This window comes from Pinus tabuliformis, chromosome 9 (genome assembly GCF_031772625.1).
Source record: "Pinus tabuliformis cultivar Carrire ecotype Pingquan chromosome 9, CPIR1, whole genome shotgun sequence".
NCBI lineage: Eukaryota > Viridiplantae > Streptophyta > Pinopsida > Pinales > Pinaceae > Pinus > Pinus tabuliformis.
In genome coordinates, this window is record NC_142307.1 from 1,797,548,902 (window position 1) to 1,797,571,588 (window position 22,687).

At 36.9% G+C, this 22,687-nt stretch overlaps 1 protein-coding gene across 1 annotated transcript in view; it reads left to right on the forward strand.

Annotated features, from left to right (window-relative positions):
• LOC149155939 (DNA polymerase delta catalytic subunit-like) overlaps nt 1-15,649 on the forward strand; it is an 83,982-nt gene extending 68,333 nt beyond the window's left edge. The window contains exon 12 of the mRNA XM_089444586.1: nt 15,309-15,649. Coding sequence (XP_089300712.1) covers nt 15,309-15,649 — 341 coding nt within the window. The remainder of the gene's footprint in view (nt 1-15,308) is intronic.
• Nucleotides 15,650-22,687: the final 7,038 nt, after the last annotated feature.

Below are 22,687 nucleotides of genomic sequence, written 5' to 3' on the forward strand. Positions count from 1 at the left end.
TTTTATTACACTAGGATGTTCCTAAAACTTAGTATCATTGTTTTACTTCCTAATCCCATTGAACTATCTTTCTGATCATATGCTAGACAATAAAATTATCTTATCTCATCTTAAAGAGAGTTCTAGATTGATGATAAACACTACTAAGGAAATATTGATCCTTACGATACACAATTGATCACCCATTGACCTATCTTTTTGGTCAATTTTTGGACATTTGTAAAATTCTCTTATCTTAAAGAGAGCTCTAGATGATAAAAGTTACTAAAGAAATGTTGACCCTTAGGATATACAATTGACCTCAATAAGAAATAATAATTTATTTAAAAAATCCTAACATGACGAACTTGAAGGTAATTTCTGTCACAAGAATCATCCCATTTTAAGTACTATTGCAGGCATGACTGAATGGCAGAACCATAATATGGATGTCAATCACTGGAATAGTAACATACCTCAGTTTTCCTACATAAGCATTGCTTCCTTGGGACAGATCATCAGCGTCAAGAGAGATTATGTATTCAGTACTAGTTGGATGCCTGAACCTCCTTGCAGCCAATAGAAATTTCCCATTTTCCATAAACGCTGCAAATCAAGTTGTGGATGAGCTTGATAATGAGATCAGTGAAAAATATAAAGAGGTAGAGGAAAAGATAAAATAACATGAAACATATAAAAAATAAGATTGCAAAAGCTACAGAAAAACATGGCATGCAAATTGAATGGAAAATGAACAATACAACTCTACTCAATTAGCATAATTAGAGGAGTATAAAACTAGATGATATTGCTCAGAGAATTTCTTAAACATGGCCAAAAATGAGACATGTGGGAGCAATTTAAGCTTTAGTCTGCAAATTATAAGAGTTACAGTGTTCAAAAAGGTGTCTACTGATTTTGATTTTGAAAATTACACATTTTTCTTTCAGTTGTCAAACATCTTTCATTTATGTCATCAATCCTCTTCCTTTGATGGAGGTTGATTTCAACAGAATGTTCACATGAATTGAATCTACCTTGCCTTTCCAAGAATCCACTAAGTTTCTAAGTAAATTATAAATTACAATAGGTCACATACATAAAATTGAAGCAACAATTTCTTATTAAAATAGGTAAATTTTATCGAACATTGAAAAACTAATTCCAAAAATTAAATTAACACAATTTTCAATGCATGAGACATTCTTGTATCTACTATCAAGTTAATTATTGCATCTTACCAGTAATCATTAGAAGTCTAGTTGTCTTAAATTAAAGGGGTTTTTTAATCTAATTGCCCTCTTGGCTTCAAATATTTACTTCAAAGAAAATGGCAACCCCTTTGGTTTGAATCTGGACATTTGAATTTGTGGTGGCTGTGGAGTCTTCATTTATGGCCACATTTCAGTAAATGTTGCCACCTTGAGAGTAATATAAAATTTCACTGGAACTTGAAGTGTAATATGTCAATGGTTGTTGGATGTTCAAGGTACAGTCTGTAGATGTTTGAACTGACTAAAATATTACACAATTACCGCAGTAGATGGTTCAAAATTCCATGCCTTTTCTTGGCATTGGAATCACGAATGCTTATTTAGCAACTTAAACATTTTTTTATTACAAGGGTCATCTCTCATGATTGAATGTATAAAAATTAGTTAAAAATGGCACTCTTATTATCATATTATGTTTATTATTGTGCTTATGAAGTATTCTGTTCATTGACTTGAAAGAGTTAAACAAAGAATTTAATCCCCTCACTTCGATAAAGAATTGAGTTTACAAATCCCTGTACAACGTATTGAGTTTACAAATGTCGATATGTCACAAGAACGGAGAGAAATAATCTCTTTGTTTGTTTTAGCTGAAGCGAGCTACGAAAGGATTCATAGACCTTGCACAAATCGGTCGTTCCCTCTTCCAGTGAGAAAGCCACTGTCATCTTTAAGCTGATACTGGAGAGGAATTGTTGTTAGGGTTCTTTTTAGTGAGAATGAGAAATCTGGTGGTGTTGGAGGAATCGTCCTGTAATTCTTCTTCCACCACTTCAACACCCTATTCCCATCCGGTAGCCGCACTGTCGATGACGGCCGTGTCATCTATGCGGTTCTCCACTACAAAATTAGCCGCACTCGGAGCGTTTTCCAAGACCTCCACCTCCATGCCAAGAGCCCACGAGACACCATTTTGAAGGAGCCAGGGCCTGCGGATGGCTAATCACTCTCTTCAAAGCACGCCTCTTCCCCACCCCTCTCACTACCAATAGGCAATGATTTATTCGCAACAGAACCTCGCCCATGACATGGAGATTGATATGCCGTAGCATCAAATCGTAGTTCCTCCTGATGACTTCGTCCAGCAAGTTCTCCACAGGCAGACTGGCCAATCAGCAGCGTCCATCTCTAGTCCCTCGAAGGCAGATTCCATTTCCCTTTCTCAGGGGAGGGCATCGCACCTAACGCAAACAAAACGTAGCTAGCTATTCGTGCGGGCACGATGAGCCCTCCTCGTGCTCTTGGCCCTCCTTGTGCTGCAGGAAACCCGACCCCTCCTCTCGCAGCACTCGCCTTGGCACTCCTTTGCAACAAACCCTAGCCCTCCTCGTGCTGCAGGAAACCCGATCCTCCTCTTGCAGCACTCGCCCCTGCACTCCTCTGCAACAAACCCCAGCTGGCTATTCGCGCGGGCACGACGGGCGTGGTAACCAAAATTAAATTTATGGAATTAATTAACTAACTAATTTTAATGAAATTAGACGATTTTTAATGTTTTCTAATGAAATTGGATGGCAGATCATTATTTAATTGTCTAAAAATGGATCTGACGGACAGGATTAGGTCAGAAAAGAAAATAGGGAAGTTGATTTCAGAGGGGAACGCCTTACGGCGTAATAAAAACACCTATTGTAGGCAATTCCTCCGTGTTATGTCCTCTGTTTATGGGTTTATTTGAGATAGATTGTTTAGAACTGCCGATGAATGTTCATTGATTGAACTTTAATTAAAAGCAAATTGACTTCATTGTTGGAGAAACTAACTTTAACGATCTATGTGTTATGCTCTGAAACCGAATTTGTTGAAATAGGCCGACGTGTCCCCAATCCGGTGAACCGGTGAATGGGATACGATTCGTGCCAATTCGTGTGTGGGAATCATGATGTGTTCGATTGGGACACGATTGAATCTGGATCATGTTTTAATTGGATTTCGATCATGTTTCAATCCAACACATTATGTTGCGATTTTAGGACACGAATTTAGAAAAAGTGACCAGGTGGCATAAAAAGTGTGAGTTGCTATTCTTGTTATTCATTTTCTCTTTTCTCTTTTGCTGTGGGCTTTTTGTGAGGGGTTTGAACCTAAGAAGCGAAGACTGTGGAAGCATTTTTAAGGAGATTCAAAGAATAGTGAAGTGCATTTTCTCTAAATATTTTTACATTTGTATATATGCACTTCTTTTACAAATTTGGGCATTTTTGGTTTATTTTTTACAGTATTCATGGCTCGATCAAGCGTAGCACGGAAGGGTCAAATGTCCCCATTGAAATACCCCTCCTCCCCCATTTTCATCAGAGTTTGTTTCAAGTATTCCCTCTATTGCAAGTAATGTTGAGGGAAGACTTCCTTCTCAATTTAACATTGAGGATATCTCTTGTGGAAATGTCTTACAAGAGAGCAAAGCCAAAGGTCAAGGGAGGAGGCACTGTGAATTGGAAATGCAACTTTTGCTACAATACTTTCACGAGCTTTTCTGTGAAAGGCCATTTGTTGGCTTTACCAGGTTGTGAAGTTGGAGCTTGTACAAAAGTTCCCTTACAAAAGAGCAAAGAAATGGAAAGAGAGTTCAATGTTGGTATGGAAAATTTGGTTGCAAACCAAGAATGATGACCCCCTTCCATTTTTGAGAAAATGTAGCAACAAATTTCCATTTGATAGTTCTAGTGGGGGACAAACAATGAAAAGAAAGACAATTTCACTTGGTGCAATGGACAAGTTCAAAAGGAGAAATGTGAAGAGCTTGATCTCACCATTGAGAATTTGTGTAAAAAATATCTAATTTTTAATATATATATATATATATATATATATATATATATATATATATATATATATATATATATATATATATATATATATATATATAACTTATCAGAAAGTGTCCTATTCTGGAGTCAACATCTCCGAATCCGACACTTGAATCCCCGTATCCCTCCAATCTCAAATCCACGTGTCAGATGACTTAAGTGTTATAATTTTTATAGTCAGTTTCACTTAAATTTTCTATTTATTTTTATTCTAATAATTGCTTATTAATGTATTTTATGTATTTATTTAACTATTTAGGAATATAGAGAAAAATACTTAGCTCTATAATTTTCATTCTCTAATATGATATCGGAGCCAAGTTACATAGGACTCCAAAAAAGAAACACTTGAAATTCCTCTGTGAAGACTGAAAACTATTAAAGAATGAGAAGAACTTGAGAATTGAAGTTTAAAATCGAGAAAAAAAAAGCAAACCACACTGTAAGTCTGCCGACTATATTTTCTTTTTGTTCGCAAAGCAATCATCACACCTGCCGATAAAGCAAGCGCCATGAAACTGAAAAACTTACAAAATTGAGGAGCTTGCGATTCATCGCACATGTCCTATGTCAGAAAGTGTAGTTCAACGATTCATCACAAAAGTAATGTGTCAAATAATGCAATAAAGCACAAAAGTCCTATGTAGAAGGTATGATGACAAGTCAAGGGAAAACTAGCGGCCAAAGGAGCGTGCTCTTAACCATAATTTATTGAAAAAAGAGAAACAAAGCCATAATCAGCGAGCATCCTGGAAATGTGTAGCAGAGTACAAAATGTCAAAGGGTGGCTATGTACATTTTTCATTTGGTAAAGGCACATTATAAAGAGGTATCATTGTATAAAACATTGAAAAGCAATTTTTTTAATCCCTCGTACTCTTCAAATGGTGGGTCTGATATATTCATAAAACCCATTAAGGATCATTAGTGAATGGTTTTCGTAAATACATTGAGTAAGGATTATTAGTGAATAGTTGTGGTGAAATTTCAAACTCTTACGCCATATCGTATCTAAGGATGGCTGTTATCGAGAAAACTAGTGTTTATTCAGTGCTACTAGTCCCACTAAGATGGGTAGCTATCTTAGAAACAAACAGATTAAAGTTACTTGTGTTTTCCTTTATGAGAGATAGATGAGAAAGAAGCAGAGAGTACCAACCTTAGTCTTTCGCTTGGCTCCTTTCTTGTTTCCCTTCCCCTTTGATGGAAATTCACCACTCCTCCCTTACTTGTCCCGCTTCAAAGAACACCTGTAGAGTCAAAGCAACATGATACCATCAAAGCATGGAGATCTATAACCATAAATAATGTAGGATCAGATGTACATTAACCATATAAATGCATACATAAACAATATTCAGAGACATACAAGCATATGGAGGAAAACTCAAATAGCTTTATTGATAGAAGTAGTAGAAGAGAGGATTACAACCAGACTGTCTAATCCAGCATCATCCTCCCAGCGTCAAAGCCCTTTTCACCTCATACAAAGCAAGATCACCCAACACTGTCTTCAAAGAGAAACCAACAACACTTCCTTGCAAATTACAAAATTCCAGCCTTTGGATCTCTTGGATGAGGGATCCATATATAGATGTTTTTAGGAGAATGAGTCAACTTCTAGGATTTTGATTAGTGTCATCTCTCTAATAGTTCCTGGTTCCACTTAGAGATTTCATGATCTCTTACTCATCCCTGGGCGAATTCAGAGAGGCAAGTGTCAAATGAGTAGCTTCTAGAAGATTCTCAGGGTCTCCACCTAGGAAACTGCTTCTGCCATTTGTCGGCTCTCACTCATCGCACCCTACAGAGGAGCTTTCTAGTATGCATCACACTTTTTGCATGTGGAAGGTGAGATGCATCGCACCCTTAGCATTGAGCAGCCTATATGGTTCAGTTTTGACCAGTTCTGAGTAGTTTTTCAGGGAGAACTTCTGGGAGATGATGTAATCAGCGGACCTTGCTCCTTTAAGGTATGAAAGAACACTTTTAGAGACTTAGAAGCCCTTGGTTTATGGACATATATGATTTGGGTTGCAATGCCCAAATATGTCTATAACAGTTGCCCCCTAAAGCATGAGGTCGTAAATCCTTTCGATGTTGGGTGAAATGCTTTATAATGAGGATCCAAGGTTTTTCGAACTGGAAGGTGACCTATAATAAGATACAACACAATACAGTATCTTCATAATATTTTCATTATCTGGCTAAGGCATGGATTCCCATGCTCAGCTTTATAAATTCATACTCATGTACATAAGACAGACAATCGTCTGTGTGGCAGATTGACGATTCTGGTAGAGCCATCATCTTTTAGTTTGGATGATTATCTGTGTAGTTGTGATGTACATTTGATATCTTTATTTTCCTAAATATATCATAGCCCGGATGGATGAAACTAGATATGGGGTCTTCAAATCTCATTCAATCTTTTCCCGAAGTACAAGTTGATCCATGTGAGAAGATGTTCTGATGTCAAACATGGAAAGGCATCGCCTGATTACTAGCCAATGATGTAAGTTGTTAACAGGTGCGAGAGGAATCACTGATAATGATGATGACCCTTAAGGTACTACAGTACAATCCATGTGGTGTGGATATATGAGTTGATGTCGAACACCATGTAAAATCTTTTGGTCGAAGGCCATTGATGTAAACCTGTCGCCGGAAGTGAGAAACTTGCCATTGAGGCATGCAAGCTTCAAAGTACTAAAAGGGTTGTCCCTAAGTCAACTTCTTGGTTAATGAGCTGATGTCAACAAGAAGCGACGCATCGTAGGAGGGCCTTAATGAATCCCACATCTACGACACAGAATGGAACAAATGATCTTGTGGAGGTGAAAAAGATCTGGTGATACACGGTTCAGGGTGGCAGCCATGAAAAATGAAGCATGAAGGTATTACAGTGGATGAGACACAAGCTGGGTTGGTGAATTCTCTGAGTGACTTCTCTTGAACATATTGGTGACACTGAAATGGATTAGTAGCGTTAACCCAAAAAATGGATGGTACGGTGGACCAATGGTGATATGACTGGTGAATGGAATAACCCAACTTGACTTAATCATGGTGATGGAGTGAAAGTGTCATGTTCGAGAGCGACTTGCTACCACAAAAGTTTCTTCAAGTTTTCTTCCCAATTTTCCCCAGTCATTTCTGGCCAGTACCTCTTTATTTTTGTCAAGCTTGAGGAGGATAACATATGCTTGTTCTATAATTTTCCCTTCAGGCAAACCCGTTAGTATATTTTAACGAGCCTAGCGACAGTGAGACTCGCTCTTATCTGCATGGACAAGTTTGTCGGTATTGTCTTAACAAGTTTAACGACAAGGATAACTCAATTCTTTTCAATTTTACAGAGTCTTAAAAAAGACGGAAATGAAACTCCAATATTTCTTTTTCGTAATATAATCCCTTAAGTCCAAAAAAGTATAAAACAATGCGAAAAGAATGACTTTTCGATAGATTTAATGAGCCGAACAAGACAAGCGCTCGATCTTTTTGTGCAATGATTCCTCAGGTCCAAAAAGATTAAAATCTAGAGGAGGGATGGCACTTCCAATCACTTTAACGCACTGAAGAGGCCAATTTCTCAACAATCTTTTCATATTTTACGAGTCAGTTGAAAAGAGCTTAGAGGAGACTCGTTTTTTGAGGAACGAGTGATTTTTTTGGATAGCAGCTGGTTCCAGATAAGGTTTGGAGCTTTTCAATCATGGAAGTGTAGATAAAGTGGCTAATAGGATCACTCGTCGCAGTTGTTCCTCAAAAGGGGGTAAACAATCAAATGGAGGCATATGATAGGCTAAAAAAGAATGGAGATGATGGTAAGAACACGACCAAGTTTTAAAAGCTGATAATTATATGATCACAATGGTTATTTACCGAGGGTGCGTTCATTTTCTAATCAGCTTAAACTCCAGTGGAACATATGCTCATTGGTAGGTTTATTTTTTAACGAGCTTGAACTTGGCATAAAACTACTTGTTCCAGTCGTATAATAAGGATGTCTCATCGATAGGTTCATTTTTTAGGGAGCTTGCCCCATTCGAAACTTTGCTCCGGATCCTTTTATTATGTAAGCTAGGAACGACCAATCCTATGAGTTTAAAGGGTTAAGAACCTAGAAACTAAGAAAATAAATGGTCGCTTTTCACTTTCATGCAAAAAGGTTTGCATGCCCCCAGGTATAGCGAAGTAGAGTTTCCAAGTTACCCTTCAATTTGTAGACAAAACATTTGCTCTATCACGAAAGGCATACCTTCTGATGGAGTTATCTTATTCCAGTCTAATCCCATTTTCCTAAATGGATGGGTGTGTTAGAATAGTCATATATCCTCCACGGAAACCTACCCTATACCTGAAGTTTTCTTACCGAAGCAGACCAGGGTGCATGCCCCTTGGGTTTCAGTCACAATCACCGAATCACTCACGCTTGTCAGAGGGACGGACTGGAGATTGATGAGACATTCCTTGCGCGAAAAGTCCAGTTAGGTATGGCATTTGACTATTAGCTATGTGTGAACCAGGGAATGAAAGCTGGTCTATGAGCTGGACCACTCTGCCTTCATGCGGAAAACACATCATTTGAAAGAGTGAGGAAATAATAACTCCCATGCTATAAATGTAGTCACACCCAAGGAGAAGATTGTAATCTAAAGGTCCTTGGACTACCATTACGTTTAGATAAATGGTTTTCCTTCTTAAAGTTATAGGAAAATTTGGAAGGATCCCTAATGGTCGACTGGTTCCTTTGTCGAAGCCTGTCAGATTTCACATCTCAGGCAGAAGCGATGGTGAACCAAGCGCTTTCCAAGTAGTTGAGGAAATGATACTCACAGAAGCCCCTTCATCTATGATCGTTACCAACCATGACCATTCTGTATGTTTGCACTATGATTCAGAATGGTACATTAGATGGTAGGCGGGGTCTGCCTAGTATATTCCAATTGAAGGAAACGACTAGAATACTTGGAGGTGGGACCGATAAATGGCCGTATAAGTCTCTAACAAACTTCCTTCTTGTGGTAAACGAATGGGTAGATTGCCCCCATGTTCATTGGAGTCTGTGTTTACGAAAAAAATTTGAATGGTGTCGTTCTCATTCTCTTTGGTGACAATATCATCTGAAGGTGGATCCTGTGAAGACAAGATGGGGTCGACTGCCATTTCGACCTGTTGACTTTGGTCTGGTGTGGACTCAAAGGGTCTATCTTCAATGATAGGTGCTTCGATCGAAAACAATGGTGTGCGAGTTGGGTTTTCAACTAGTGATGGACTCGGCAAGATTTTCTTGTATCCATGAGGAAGTCGCTGCGGTGATGCAGGACGGTTATACAAGACTCTTTTAACTTCATCTAAGAAGGGACAACGGTGGATGGCATGATCGCCTTCACACAGTCTGCAAGGAAATTTATATCTTCCTTTCTTTCCATTGACTTCATTTTCACTAGTTGACGGTGTGCTCTCAAGATGATCGTCAAAGGTTGACGACACCAGATTGTGTAAGCGGGGAGACCAGTCCCTTAAGATCCGTGGGATGCAAGGACAATCTCGATGATAGTGGTCCCCTTTACAGATGGAGATTTAGGTTTGGACGGTGCAGTGTGTGGATTTTCGCTAGACGATGTATAGTTGCCCCTTTTTGTCGTTGGCTCCTTCTTCTTCTTCTCCTTCCCTTTCTTCTTATCCACAGTTACTTGGTTTTTAGTTTTACTAGCTTCACCAAGTGAAGAGGAAGAAGGAGAGGGAGAAACAAATGAAGTAGAAGGTTGGGGGGTAACTCTAGTATCATCTAGTTTCTGATTTGATTGCTCAGGAATCATGGGGCTTTGAACGATAGAGGTTGAGAAGAGCCATACTGGAAGGCCAATTGTCAGTCCTGGAAGGGACAATGTGGCCATATGAGGCGCACCAACATCTCCCCAAGAGGAGAAAGGACTAGGATTTCGCCTAAGAGGAAATCCTTGACTGGTGGACTGCATTTTCTCAACATAAGATCAATGAGGGAACAATGACGTTATTCCAATTAAAATAAATTTTATGACACTTTGACACAACTTGCTTTTTCAATTTTTAAGAGTCAAGAAAAAGCTAAAAAGATGATTCTAGTCGCCTTCGATTTTTAATGAGCCTGAAGTGACAAGTGCTCAGATGGATCTTTTCCTTTAAGGAGTCTGAAAAGGAATGAAAGAGACTACTCTGGAAATCTAGACAGAGGGATTACCAAACCAATCACAAAACTACAAAACACTTTTTTATGGTAAGACAGTCAATCTTCCCGAATGCTGTGTTCAGTGCATTACAATCGATAGGGCGACAGACACAACTTCCTAAGGATAAAGGATGTAGCCTATTGTGGTCTCCCAGTATATACTTGATGGTATGTGGGAGCACAAGTCCATATTGGCACTTTTCATCTCAAAGAGGAGGAATCACCCAACCTATGATGAAGTGACAGTTACTAGGCTTTACGACACCGGAATACGTCTCTAGCGTAGACTTCTAGATATTGTGCGTTAGGTTCCAAAGCGTTTTTATGTTCATTGAATTTATTTTACAATTGATCTTTCTTAAGAAGTTTGCCTTTAAGGTTCACCGCACGATGTAGATATACAACTCCTAAATATGCAATCTAAGATGATAAACAATGGTTTACTCTTCTTTTTGCAATGAAAATCCTAGCTACTAAGAAAAGAGAAGCGAAATTCTTTCAACATAGAGCAGAGAGCACACACTAGATGCACTATCCTAAATCAAAATCAACAAGCAGTTTAAATGAAAATGCACATGCAAGTATTTGTTTTCCGCTTTCTTAATGTGTGAATGACAAAAATAATGCTAAGTATAGATCTGAACTATTCTCTTTCACAGTGACAGTACTAACAATTTTCTTTTCAAAAAATGAAAGTAAATCCAAGACGACACTTTGCAATTTCGAATTCAAAATTGCTTTTGACACTTGAAATACTAATGATTCAAATCCAATACAATGGCAAAAGTATAATCGACTGTCTAAAAGAGGAATGCTTTGTAATACTCTTTTTCTTGACTGAAAATGACACTTGCGACACTTTTAAATCAAAAGACAACAGTTCGATTAAGCTACTTTTTTCACAAGAAAATTGTAAATGACGAAAAATACATAAAAGAACATTCACAATTCTTTATCGATCGATGTTGAATAATGCAAAGGAAGATAGTTTCAACAGAGATATACTAATCACAGATAGCAAAACTACTGAATAAAGCTGAAGACAGTGAGGAAAAACCAAAATCTAGAGGCAGAAACAGTCTTATCTGATCATCGCACCTATAACACAGGGAAATAGGGATGCATCTCACGTATAGCACACGCGAGGTGCGATGCATCCAGATTGCCAAGAAGAGATATGCGATGGTCCAGGGACAAGACTGAGCTTGGTTTTCGCTCACAGTTTGCAGCTAAGTTCAGGGTTTTAGGCTGAGCTAGTTATAGGCAGTAAACACAAAATACAGGGGTTGATCTAATGAGGTTATTTGAGCTATCACCAGGAAACTTAGGATGTTTTCAAGCTAGATATCCAGTTCACAAACCAACCCAGAGATTGACTGAAGCAGCGTTGATCTACTTTGCAGTTTCATAGCAAAAGCAGTTCGAAGGCTAGCTGGCTTGACTTCAGGTTCCGTCTGTGATTTATAAAGCAAAAAACAGTAACAAAACAAACAAACTATTCGCTCCCCAGTGGAGTCCCCATTTTGTTATCGGGAAAACTAGTGTCTATTCAGAGCTGCTAGTCCCACTAAGACGGGTAGCTATCTTAGAAACAAACAGATTAAAGTTACTTGTTTTTTCCTTTATGAGAGATAGATGAGAAAGAAGCAGAGAATACCAACTTTAGTCTTTCACTTGGCTCCTTGCTTGTTTCCTTTCCCCTTTGATGGAAATTCGCCACTCCTCCCTTACTTGTCCCACTTCAAAGAACACCTGTAGAGTCAAAGCAGCATGATACCATCAAAGCATATAGATCTATAACCATAAATAATGTAGGATCAGATGTACATTAACCATATAAATGCATACATAAACAATATTAAGAGATATACAAGCATATGGAGGGAAACTCAAACAAATTTATTGATAGAAGTAGTAGAAGAGAGGATTACAACTAGGCTATCTGATCCAGCATCATCCTCCTAGCATGAAAGCCCTCTTCACCTCATACAAAGCAAGATCAGCCAACAATGTCTTCAAAGAGAAACCAACAACACTTCCTTGAAAATTACAAAATTCCAGCCTTTGGATCTCTTGGATGGGGGATCCATATATAGATGTTTTCAGGAGAGTGAGTCAGCTTCTGAGATTTTGATTAGTGTCATCTCTTTTGATAGTTCTTGGTTCCACTTGGAGAATTCATGATCTCTTACTCATCCCTGGCCGAATTCAGAGAAGCAAATGTCAAATGAGCAGCTTCTAGAAGATTCTCAGGGTCTCCACCTAGCAAACTGCTTCTACCATTTGTCTGCTCTCACTCATCGCACCCTAGAGAAGGGCTTTCTAGTATGCATTGCACTTTTTGCATGTGGCAGGTGAGATGCATCGCACCCTTAGCACTAAGTAGTCTGTATGGTCTAGTTTCGACCAGTTCTGAGTAGTTTTTCAGGGAGAACTTCTGGGAGATGATGTAATCAGCTGACCTTGCTCCTTTAAGGTATGAAACAACACTTTTGGGGACTTAGAAGCCCTTAGTTTATGGACATATATGATTGGGGTTGTAGTGCCTAAATATCTCTATAACAATGGCATCAGTGTAGATCCTTATAAAGTAAAAGCTGTGACCGAAATGGTATGGGTAAATACATTATATATGAGTTAGAGTGCCGGGGAAATCAGTCTGCGCAATATTTATTTATCAGAACTTTTCCTCTAAATCTACGACCTCTTTTTCAGTTCAGTAATTATGTATAATAAAGTAACTAGACAGAAAAGACAAAGACAACTCTATTGATTACTTTCTAGATCTCCTCTCTTTTGATGCAACTCCCCTCTGAGAATGTGAGTAGGCACTAATCTGAATGCATATATTATATATGTCTTTATGCATGAATGAATCATATATGTAATTACGTAATGAATTATCCTCCATCATCTTGTTTGGAATCATCATGAAATGGCATAAATGATGCATCAGAAGGTGGAACATGTGGTTCTCTAGAGCATATGATGCCATCCAAAGAGGGTTATCTAGTACATGGTATGCAAGGAAAGGAGTGTATATCTATCAAAGGTCATCCTCTAGCTGGTCCTGGCTATAACTGGTTTATCAGGGTCTGTGATTTCCTTCATTATGCATCCTGGGTCACAAACCAAAAACACATGCCACAAGGTGGTTTTGCATGGCTATATATATCATACAATCTTTCTAATATGCCCCAAATATCCAAAAAATACCACTTGAGGAACCTCATGATAATCCCTTTGTATCCATGTTCATTGATAGTTCAAATCATTCCTCAAATTATGGGGTTCATTACATAAAGAAGGGCCATCTAACTAGGTGGACAAAGGGGTTCATCTATCACCATTAGTTTGTCCTAGTCTAATGAATGGTGGTGGAGAGATGAAAAGGTAGGTCAGGTTTTAGGGTTCAAGGTTTAACGTTAAACCCAAAACCATTCAAAAACATTTTAAATGGCATATGTAGTTTTAGAAAAAGGGGTTCATATAAAGGGCCTTGCTTGCTTGTCTTATAAGGACAAAACACATTCAATTTTTTTTAAAAGAGAGGGTCTATTAAAAGGGTGAATTTTTTTTTTGGCTCTTTAAATTTTTCTTTGAAAAGGAAAAGTAATTTTGAATGGTAATGTTTTTCATTAAAAAAAATGAATTTATTTGAGTGGTAAAGGTGAATTTATTTGGGATTTTTGAGCCACTATTACCATATGCCGCCACCATGACTCATAGTCACAACCATTGTTGTCAGAGCCCAATTCGACAACAAAGAAGCCACTATGTTTGCAGTTTGATTTTCTTGTTAAGCCTTAGTATGTCAATGCTTAACAAATGAGAAAAGTCAGGAGGGTAAGAAAGCCGAAGAAATAAGAGATGTATGAAGCTTTTTTGAAATATTTGGAAGTGAAAAGACAAAAGAATGTCCTCGCATTGAAATGCATAAGAGAATGCATTGATGACATCGTTCTTCCCCTCATTGCAGATGCAAGACAACTAAAGAGGCTTGGGATACCTGAGAGGGAGCATTCAAGCTTAAGATTAACATGGACATATAGCAACAGATCTACATGGAGATGAAAATTTTGATAATCCCGCTTCGAAGTGGATGACAATGATGATGGTTTGTTACTAGCTGCAAAGAAAGACCAATCCCACTATGCTCAACCACAAGTGGATAATAATTGTGAAGAATTTGTAGAAGAAGCAGATTAGAAACACATAGATGATGGTGACTCTCACTATGCACAATTGCAAGTGGATGAAGATTTGGTGAATCTAAAAACATAGCATGCTAATGACAACAAAATTACCATTGAAACACTGAATGCTATTGTGAATCCAACAATTAATATTGTTGATATAAATTTTGATAAATAATGGTTGGCTAATGATTAATAGTTGTAGATGATACAACATAAACATTATATCATCATAATGTCATTCCGTGAAAAAAACCCACTTAAATTTAAAAACCAAGAAGAAGACAACCGCATTTTCGAAACATATACTTTTGTTATATTGATCTGTGTGTTATAATCATACTCTGTACACTTCAAAAGTATATAACTATTTATAAAATGATAATTGTAATGCGTTTTTGACGAAACACAAATCAACGTACAGAGCCCATTGTTAGCACATCAAAAGTCCGAAATGTTTAATATTTCATAACTAGAATTGTGCGGGATTTGCCAACGATTATGATGGATTAATGAACTGTCCTCAACTGAAAACAGACGGGCACTGATGTACTTTCTTATTATTTAAATTTTGGATTCCCAAACCCCAATGTGCATATATATATATATATATATGAGAGACACTATTGTTCATTGCGTTCAACTTACAGCTTAAAACTGTTCTGCATTTGTTTTCCTTCATTCTTCAATTTTACTCTGAGTATTGTAGTGTGTAAGGAAAATCCTCACAAATTAGTTTTTCCTCATAGTTAAGCTGTCTGTGTTATCTCTGGGTTTTTTTTTCCTGAACCCAGTTCTAATCAGTATTTCATAAGTGAAACATCTGTTTTATCAGCTTCTAAGATGGATGGAAAGTGGTTATTTAAACTGATACACGGATGCAGCCCAGATAAATGCATGAAAGGAAAAAATAATAAACCCCAGGGACAATCGATCTCCATGGTGAAGCCAGCAGAAGAGAAGGCACCTGAACTTGTTTCTCATACCTCTTCTAATTTGCAATTGGCTGCAGCAAGGCCTGAAGATGCTTTTCAGCGTTGCATTTATGGAGGGGATGAAGATCGGGATGTGGACATGGCTGCAGAAGTTTTCATCGATAGGTTTCACAGGGACCTGGAATTGCAGAGAACGCCGTCTGAAACTCGATATTATGACTACCCGGCAAGATCTACCTAAATAATTACAGTCGAATAGGCAAGAGTTTGCCACTTGGGAATATTATGTGCACTATTAAAAAACTCTCTCAGTTTTCATTAACTACCATGTCCATGATGATGGAGATACTAGTTTCCAATGCAGCTCCAGGATAGTAAATTGTTCTGAATATTTTATGTAGTTTTATACGAAATCCCGTGGTTATTGGTGATATTTTTTTGGAATTTTTTATGGTTTAATTTTTTTGAAATTTGGCATGAATTTACTGAAATGAAATGAAAAGCTCAAACTTGATTGGAAATCTCACTTAATGGGATTTTTTGGACTTTCCGGAATGACTTAATGCGATTTTTTGGACTTTCCGGAATGGCAGAAAAAATTGAGATAAAATCTTGATTTGTGTTATTTAAACTGGTTTTTTTACTATATATATATATATATATATTCAGCAACCTGAAAACTTTCAAAGGAAGAAATTTATTGAAATCACAAGCTTGATGGGTAACCCATCCACAATAGAAGTCTCACTAAACACAACTTAGTTTGGGAGTTGTCTTTAGTGTGACCTTTTAGACTTTCCATTAGGTTTTTCCGTCTAGTTTATTTATAATCCAGGACTTGGTTTAAATCACAACCTTGATGTGTAACCGCTGCACAATCAAAGTGCCCTAAGGTTTTTTAGGTGCTGAATTCATATATATATAGTCAAAAAATCAGTTTAAAGAACACAAATCAAGATTTCACCTCAAAATAAAGTCCAAAAAATTACACTAACAACAATTCCATAAAAAAATGAATGAAAATTATGAATTATAATATTGTTACTGTAGCATCAATTGTGAGGTCAGCAAAGACGATTTATATTCTGTTGGGTTTGCCATCTAGGTGGAAAATCCGATATGTCAACGAAATTCCTCATTTATAATTCTGTTATTAAATAATTTTTCAAAGAGGATTTATATTCTCTTCTGCTAATCCTATATATGCCCGAAATTCTTCTTTTTATAATGAATTTGCTATTATGTTTTTTTTGAAAGACGATTTATTTCCTCTTCTGCTATTCCTATATATGCGCGAAATTTTTCTTTTATAAAGAATTTACTATCATGTGTTTTTAATGTATCATTGTCCGCCTGTGAAAACTTCTGCACATTGTATGCTAAATTATTCAGGCTAATATTTGAACTTATAAACGTTTAGCACTGTCCAAGGAAAAGTCATTTACATTATAACTATGTTTTAAAGGGCACCGTGGGGCATAAAAGTAAACATGAATGACATGCTTTCTTATGCAATATGCCATTTTTCTTGTGTTCTTTCCACAAAAGACTTATGCTACAAAATTCTGATGGAAAAGGTTTTGTTAAGCTGGAATTCTGATGTGGGAGAGGTTTTGGAAATGTGTAATCATTGAGTTTGTATTTTTTTTTAAGAATAAATTATTTAAAAAAAATGTTATCAAAAGTGTCTTATTTTTTAAATTCTATTTTTTATAACTTTAAAAAGATATAATTTTTCCAAAATAAATTCAATTATGGTTTGTTATGAGAAAACCAAATCAAACACCAGATTCTACAAAAATACAAAAGGTATGGCAGTAACCAAGTCATGGAACCAATATGTATAGGCTATTTGCTAGGCTTTCTAGGCCATTTTTAGATAGAAAATTACATTACTCAAACCATAAAATAATTGAAAGCATACAAATTAGAATATATTTAGACTGATTCATTTGAATTGGTGACTTCAATTGGAATGGGATGGTTGTCGCTATCCAGGGAGCAACATGGATCAGGAGGAACGCATATGTGTTTATCAAGATAACCTCACCTCCAATCCATATGTATCATATGCCAATGCATCTGATTCAAAGTTAGGCTATTCATTAGGCTTCCTAGGCCATTTTTAGATAGAAAATTACATTACTTAAACCATAAAATAGTTGAAAACATACAAATTAAAAGATATTTAGACTGATTTATTTGAATTGGTGGCTTCAATTGGAATGTGATGGTTGTCACTATTTAGGGAGCAAGATGGATCAGTTGGAATGCTTATTTTGTTGGCATTATGATTTAGGTGATACAGGTGTTGTATTTAATGGCAACTCTCTTAGATGACAAATCACAGTTCAATCCACATAGAATGAAGAATGAAAAGGTATACGTTGGTTCACCTTGACCAACCCGCATATACACATAGTTTCGTTGAACAAAAGGTGTGTATGCGTACACACGCACTTTCATAGAAAGAAAAGCGCATACATGTTGGAAAACTAAAATTTTGTCCATGGTCTTTGATCCATGATATTTCGGTATTGATCCATGGTATTTGATCCGAAGTGTTGATGCCGGGTATTCGGTCCACGGTATTGGTTCTAGATGGTTTTGGTCCATGGTATTGAGTAAGGCCTAGGACTATAAAAAGAGGAGAAGAACATTAGGCAAAGCTATTCATGAATTGAATATCTAATGAAGAGAAAGATCTAGAATACTGGTTATTGGGTTATGGTGCACAGCTCGATCTGAATCAAAGAGGAACCTAAGTTCTTGATGAAGGATAAGTTCTATTGAGGGATAAAAATCTTAAGGCTTGAAGAGATGTATCTTTGTGTGTTTTCATTTCTTATCTGAATAACTGGCGCGTGTTGTAATCTGTAAATATGATGATCTGGGTATATCTGACATTTGAAGTTATTGTAAAAGTTTAAATCATCATTTATAAATCTGTACGTAGGTTCACTTTAGCAACGACGCGTATACACATTGGTTCGACATTCCAAAAGTGTGTATACGTAGGTTTTCCTTTATACAAGTGCATATGCACACAGGTTCATCACATTGAAGTAGCATACACCTCATAAAATATGCTTTAGCTACTTATGATTGTTGTTGCAGTGTTATGGGTTCTGGCTTGGGTTCTAGCCACTGTTACTGTATTCTTGTTACAACATGCAGAGAAGTGATTGTTTGATTCAGTTTTTGGTTGGTGCAGAGGAGATAGGCTGATGCAGATATATTTGACGTTTGATTGATGTTATTGATGGATCCAGTTTGAAAATTTATGAAACGTGGTCCTAGGAAGAAAAGAGAAAGTTGTGGCCTTCTGTAGGTCAGTATCTACATACCAGTACATAAGCTAGTACAAGAGCAAAGGAGTTGTAGATCCCTTCCAGGAGAAGTTGGAAAATGAGAGAAGGTTGTAGCATTTTGCATGTAGAAGCCTGCATACTAGTATAAGACTGCAGCAGTACAAAATATTGTAAAGAGAAGTTTCTTATTAAAAGAAATATAGAGACAATTGCAGTAGGTGGTTTTCACCGACATTGGGTTTCCACCTTATATCTTATGTTCATGTGTGTGACTATCTGTTCTTTTTTTACTGCACCTGGTTATTGTTTATATGGTTCTGATGCACATATTAAAGATCAACTTATGAAGAATTAACTAAATTATAAGTATACAGGGTATACGCTAGTTGCCGTGTATAAGGTTGTGTATATACGCAAGTTTCATTAACTGAAGTAGCGTATATGAACCAGAATATGGAAATGAAATATTATTGACTTGCTAATGTTGATTCACCCCTCCCCCCTCCCTCAGTATTATTTCCAACAATTGGTATCAGAGCAGGTCCTTCAGAAGAAGCTTGATCATTTGAAGGAAGATCTATCATCATAAGTACCTACGAAAGAGAGGGATCCATTAGACCACCAATCCTTGATGGGAGCAACTTCATCTATTCGAAGGTAAGAACCACAACCTGTCTTCAATCTCTTGGAACAGATGTTTGGGAAATCGGAAGGAGGATACACATTTCCATAAGCAATTCCTACAGATACGATAGGTAAAAAGCAGTATGAAACAAATGCCAAGGCTGTCAATACATTATTGGGGAGTCTGTGACAATTAGAATTTGTCAAGGTTATGCAGCTCAAAACCGCCAAAGAAATATGGGATAAGATCATTCTAAGCTATGAAAGAGACGATCAGGTAAAACGTGCAAAACTACAATCTCTCAGAATTCAATATGAAACTCTAAAAATGCACAATGATGAAAGTATAGCAAATTACTTCTTATGTATAGATGACATTGTTAATCGCATGAAAAACTTGGGTGAAGAGATAAAAGAAGTTACTGTAGTTGAAAATGTTTTAAGATCCTTGTCTTCCAAGTTTGAATCAAAAGTTTCTGCCATAGAAGAAAAGCAGAATCTTCATAGCATTACTATGACACAGCTGCACAAAATTCTAACTGCTTTCGAAATGAGAAAAGAGGGTCCATCAGATATGAGAGAAGCCGCATTCGAAGCTTCAGGAAGAGAAGAACTCAATGAATCAGGACATATTTTAGAAGGAGAGGAAGAAGCAAACTTTGTCAAAAACCTTCAATCGAATTCTGGAAGATTCAGAGGTAAGCTACCTTTCAAATGCTTTGCTTGTGGAAGAGTTGGTCATTATGCAGGCAAAGGTCCTCATAAAGATAAGCTTGATAAAGGTAAGGAATCAGTAAAATGGAATAGAAAACAAAATGTAAGTAAAAAGAGCTACTATACGCATGAAGATAGTGATGGTTTATCAAATAGTGATGAAGATGAACATGGTAATTACTATAGACTTCTAATGGCTTTTGAAGATGATGATTTCTTGGATGCGTTATATGAAGATGCTCTTTATGAAGAAATTTCTAAACTTAAATTTTTTTTAGAAGAAAATAATATGATTATAGATACTCTGACATTCCAACTTTCTAAAAGGGAAAAACACAATGAAAAAATAGAATGTGAAATTGTGGGTCTAAGAAAAGATATTGAGAAAACAAAAGCTCTCAATCTTAGATTTGCTAAAGGATCATAAAATTTAGATGAAATTATCAAAGTGCAGTGTTCTCCTCTGATAAAGAGAGGTCTTGGATATACTGAAGAAGCATCTCAAGCACAAAAGCCATCAACCTCCAAAAGCTATCTTGATAAAGCAAGGAGAAGTGAACAGTTTGACAATCGTCAGCAAAGGAATAAAGCAGATCACCAGGCAAATCGGGTTCAATATAATTTAAGGATAAAAAAAAGCTACAACCAACCTCAGGTAAATCATACTCAACTTGCTCCAAATGGAAACTACAATCACTAGGTCAGTAGGTTCGATAATCGCAGGAATTTCTTTAATGGCCAATGTTTTTCATGTCATAACCTTGGACACAAAGCTGCTCAATGTGTTGCTTACAAGACCATTATGACTAGAGAAGCATGAAATCAAAGGAATGTGAATGAGATCATGAAAAGGACCTACAATAACTTTTCTGCTCTTGACAATGAAATAGAATGCTCTATCTGTAACAACTTCGGTCATGAAGATTCTGAATGCAGGAGTAAATTTCGGCAAACATCTCAGAAGGAGCAAACTTCATTAGGTCCCAAAACATGGAGAAAGAAAGAATTGAAAACAGAAAGATGTGGTATAGCCTTATATGTAGAATGACAAGAAAATTAGTGGTACATCGACAGTGGATGCTCAAAACATATGACAGGTGATAAAGAAAAGCTTCAGTCATATAATGCCTTAGAAAAGGAAAAGAAGGTCTCACTTGGAAATGACACTCCTGTAGCCATAAAAGTTAAAGGCTCTATTCTCTTAAAAGAAAAGGTTAAAGCTGGGAATGTTATGTATGTTGATGGTCTAAAACATAATCTATTGAGTGTCAGTGAAATGTGTGATCAACGAAATGAGGTAGTATTTCGATCAAATGGATGTGTTGTTCGTGAGCTTGATATAGGAGAAACAGTGATCAAAGGTCTAAGAACTCCAAACAACTTGTACATACTCAAGAGAGGACAACAACAATGCTCTCTAAGCAAAAATGATGAACACTGGCTATGGAATAGAAGACTGGGGTATCTATGCTTCCCTCAAATAAGAAAAGCATGTAGATACTAGGTAGTTCGTGATCTTCTGGATATCTGCATTCCAGAAAATACAAAATGCAAATCATGTCAACTTGGTAAGAAAACCAGAGCTCATTTGCCTAAAAAGGAAGGATCAGCTGGTAAGCCTTTTGAACTTGTTCATATTGATTTATGTGTATCATCAAGGAAAAATTCACCTCGTGGAGAAGAATATTTTATATTGTTTAATGACGATTCTTCAAGAATGTGTTGGATAGGAATTCTAAAGCATAAATATGAAGCATTTGAAAAGTTCAAAGCCTTCAAAGCTTTCGTTGAAAATGAATTAGATCGCAAAATCAAATGTCTCAGATCTGATTGAGGAGGGGAATTTACCTCGGATGAATTCTTCGACTTTTGTGAAGAACATGGAATAAAAAGGGAATTCTCCACTGCAAGGACACCTAAGCAAAATGGAGTGGTAGAAAGGATGAACAAAACTGTTCAAAAAATGGCTCAAGCTATGTTAGATGAGTCTGGAACTCTTGCAACCTTATGGGGTGAAGCCGCATTCGTTGCCATCACTATTCTCAACAAAACAAACGTTCGGGTAAATAGCACTCAAACTCCTCATGAACTTTGGTATGGTAAGACTCCTACTGTAAAATACTTCAAAGTGTTTGGAAGCAAATGTTACATCAAAAGGATTGATGAAAACCTTGGCAAATTTGAACCTAGAGAAGATGAAGGCATTCTCCTTGGTTACTCTTCCCAAAGTAAAGGATATAAGTGTTATAATAAAAGACTGGGGAAAATTGTTAAAAGTATTGATGTTGTGATCGATGAAGCAGGCAAAAATCCAAAACAGGTAAAGACCGAAGATTATGAAGAAGATGAGGATTATCCTTCCGCATCAAATCAGACTAATTCTGAAGAAGAAACAAATGAAGCACCAAATGAACAGATAACGGTAGAAGGAAAGAATCCATCCAGGTATGTCCAGAAAAATCATCCAGATACTCAAATTTTGGGACAGAAAGAGGTAGGTGTGCAGACAATAAGAACTATTACAGAATCCTTGAGCTATCTTGCATTGCTTTCCTCCATCGAACCTCAAAATGTAAATGAAGCATGCAAATATGAATGTTGGGTCAAGGAAATGAATGAAGAGCTTGAGC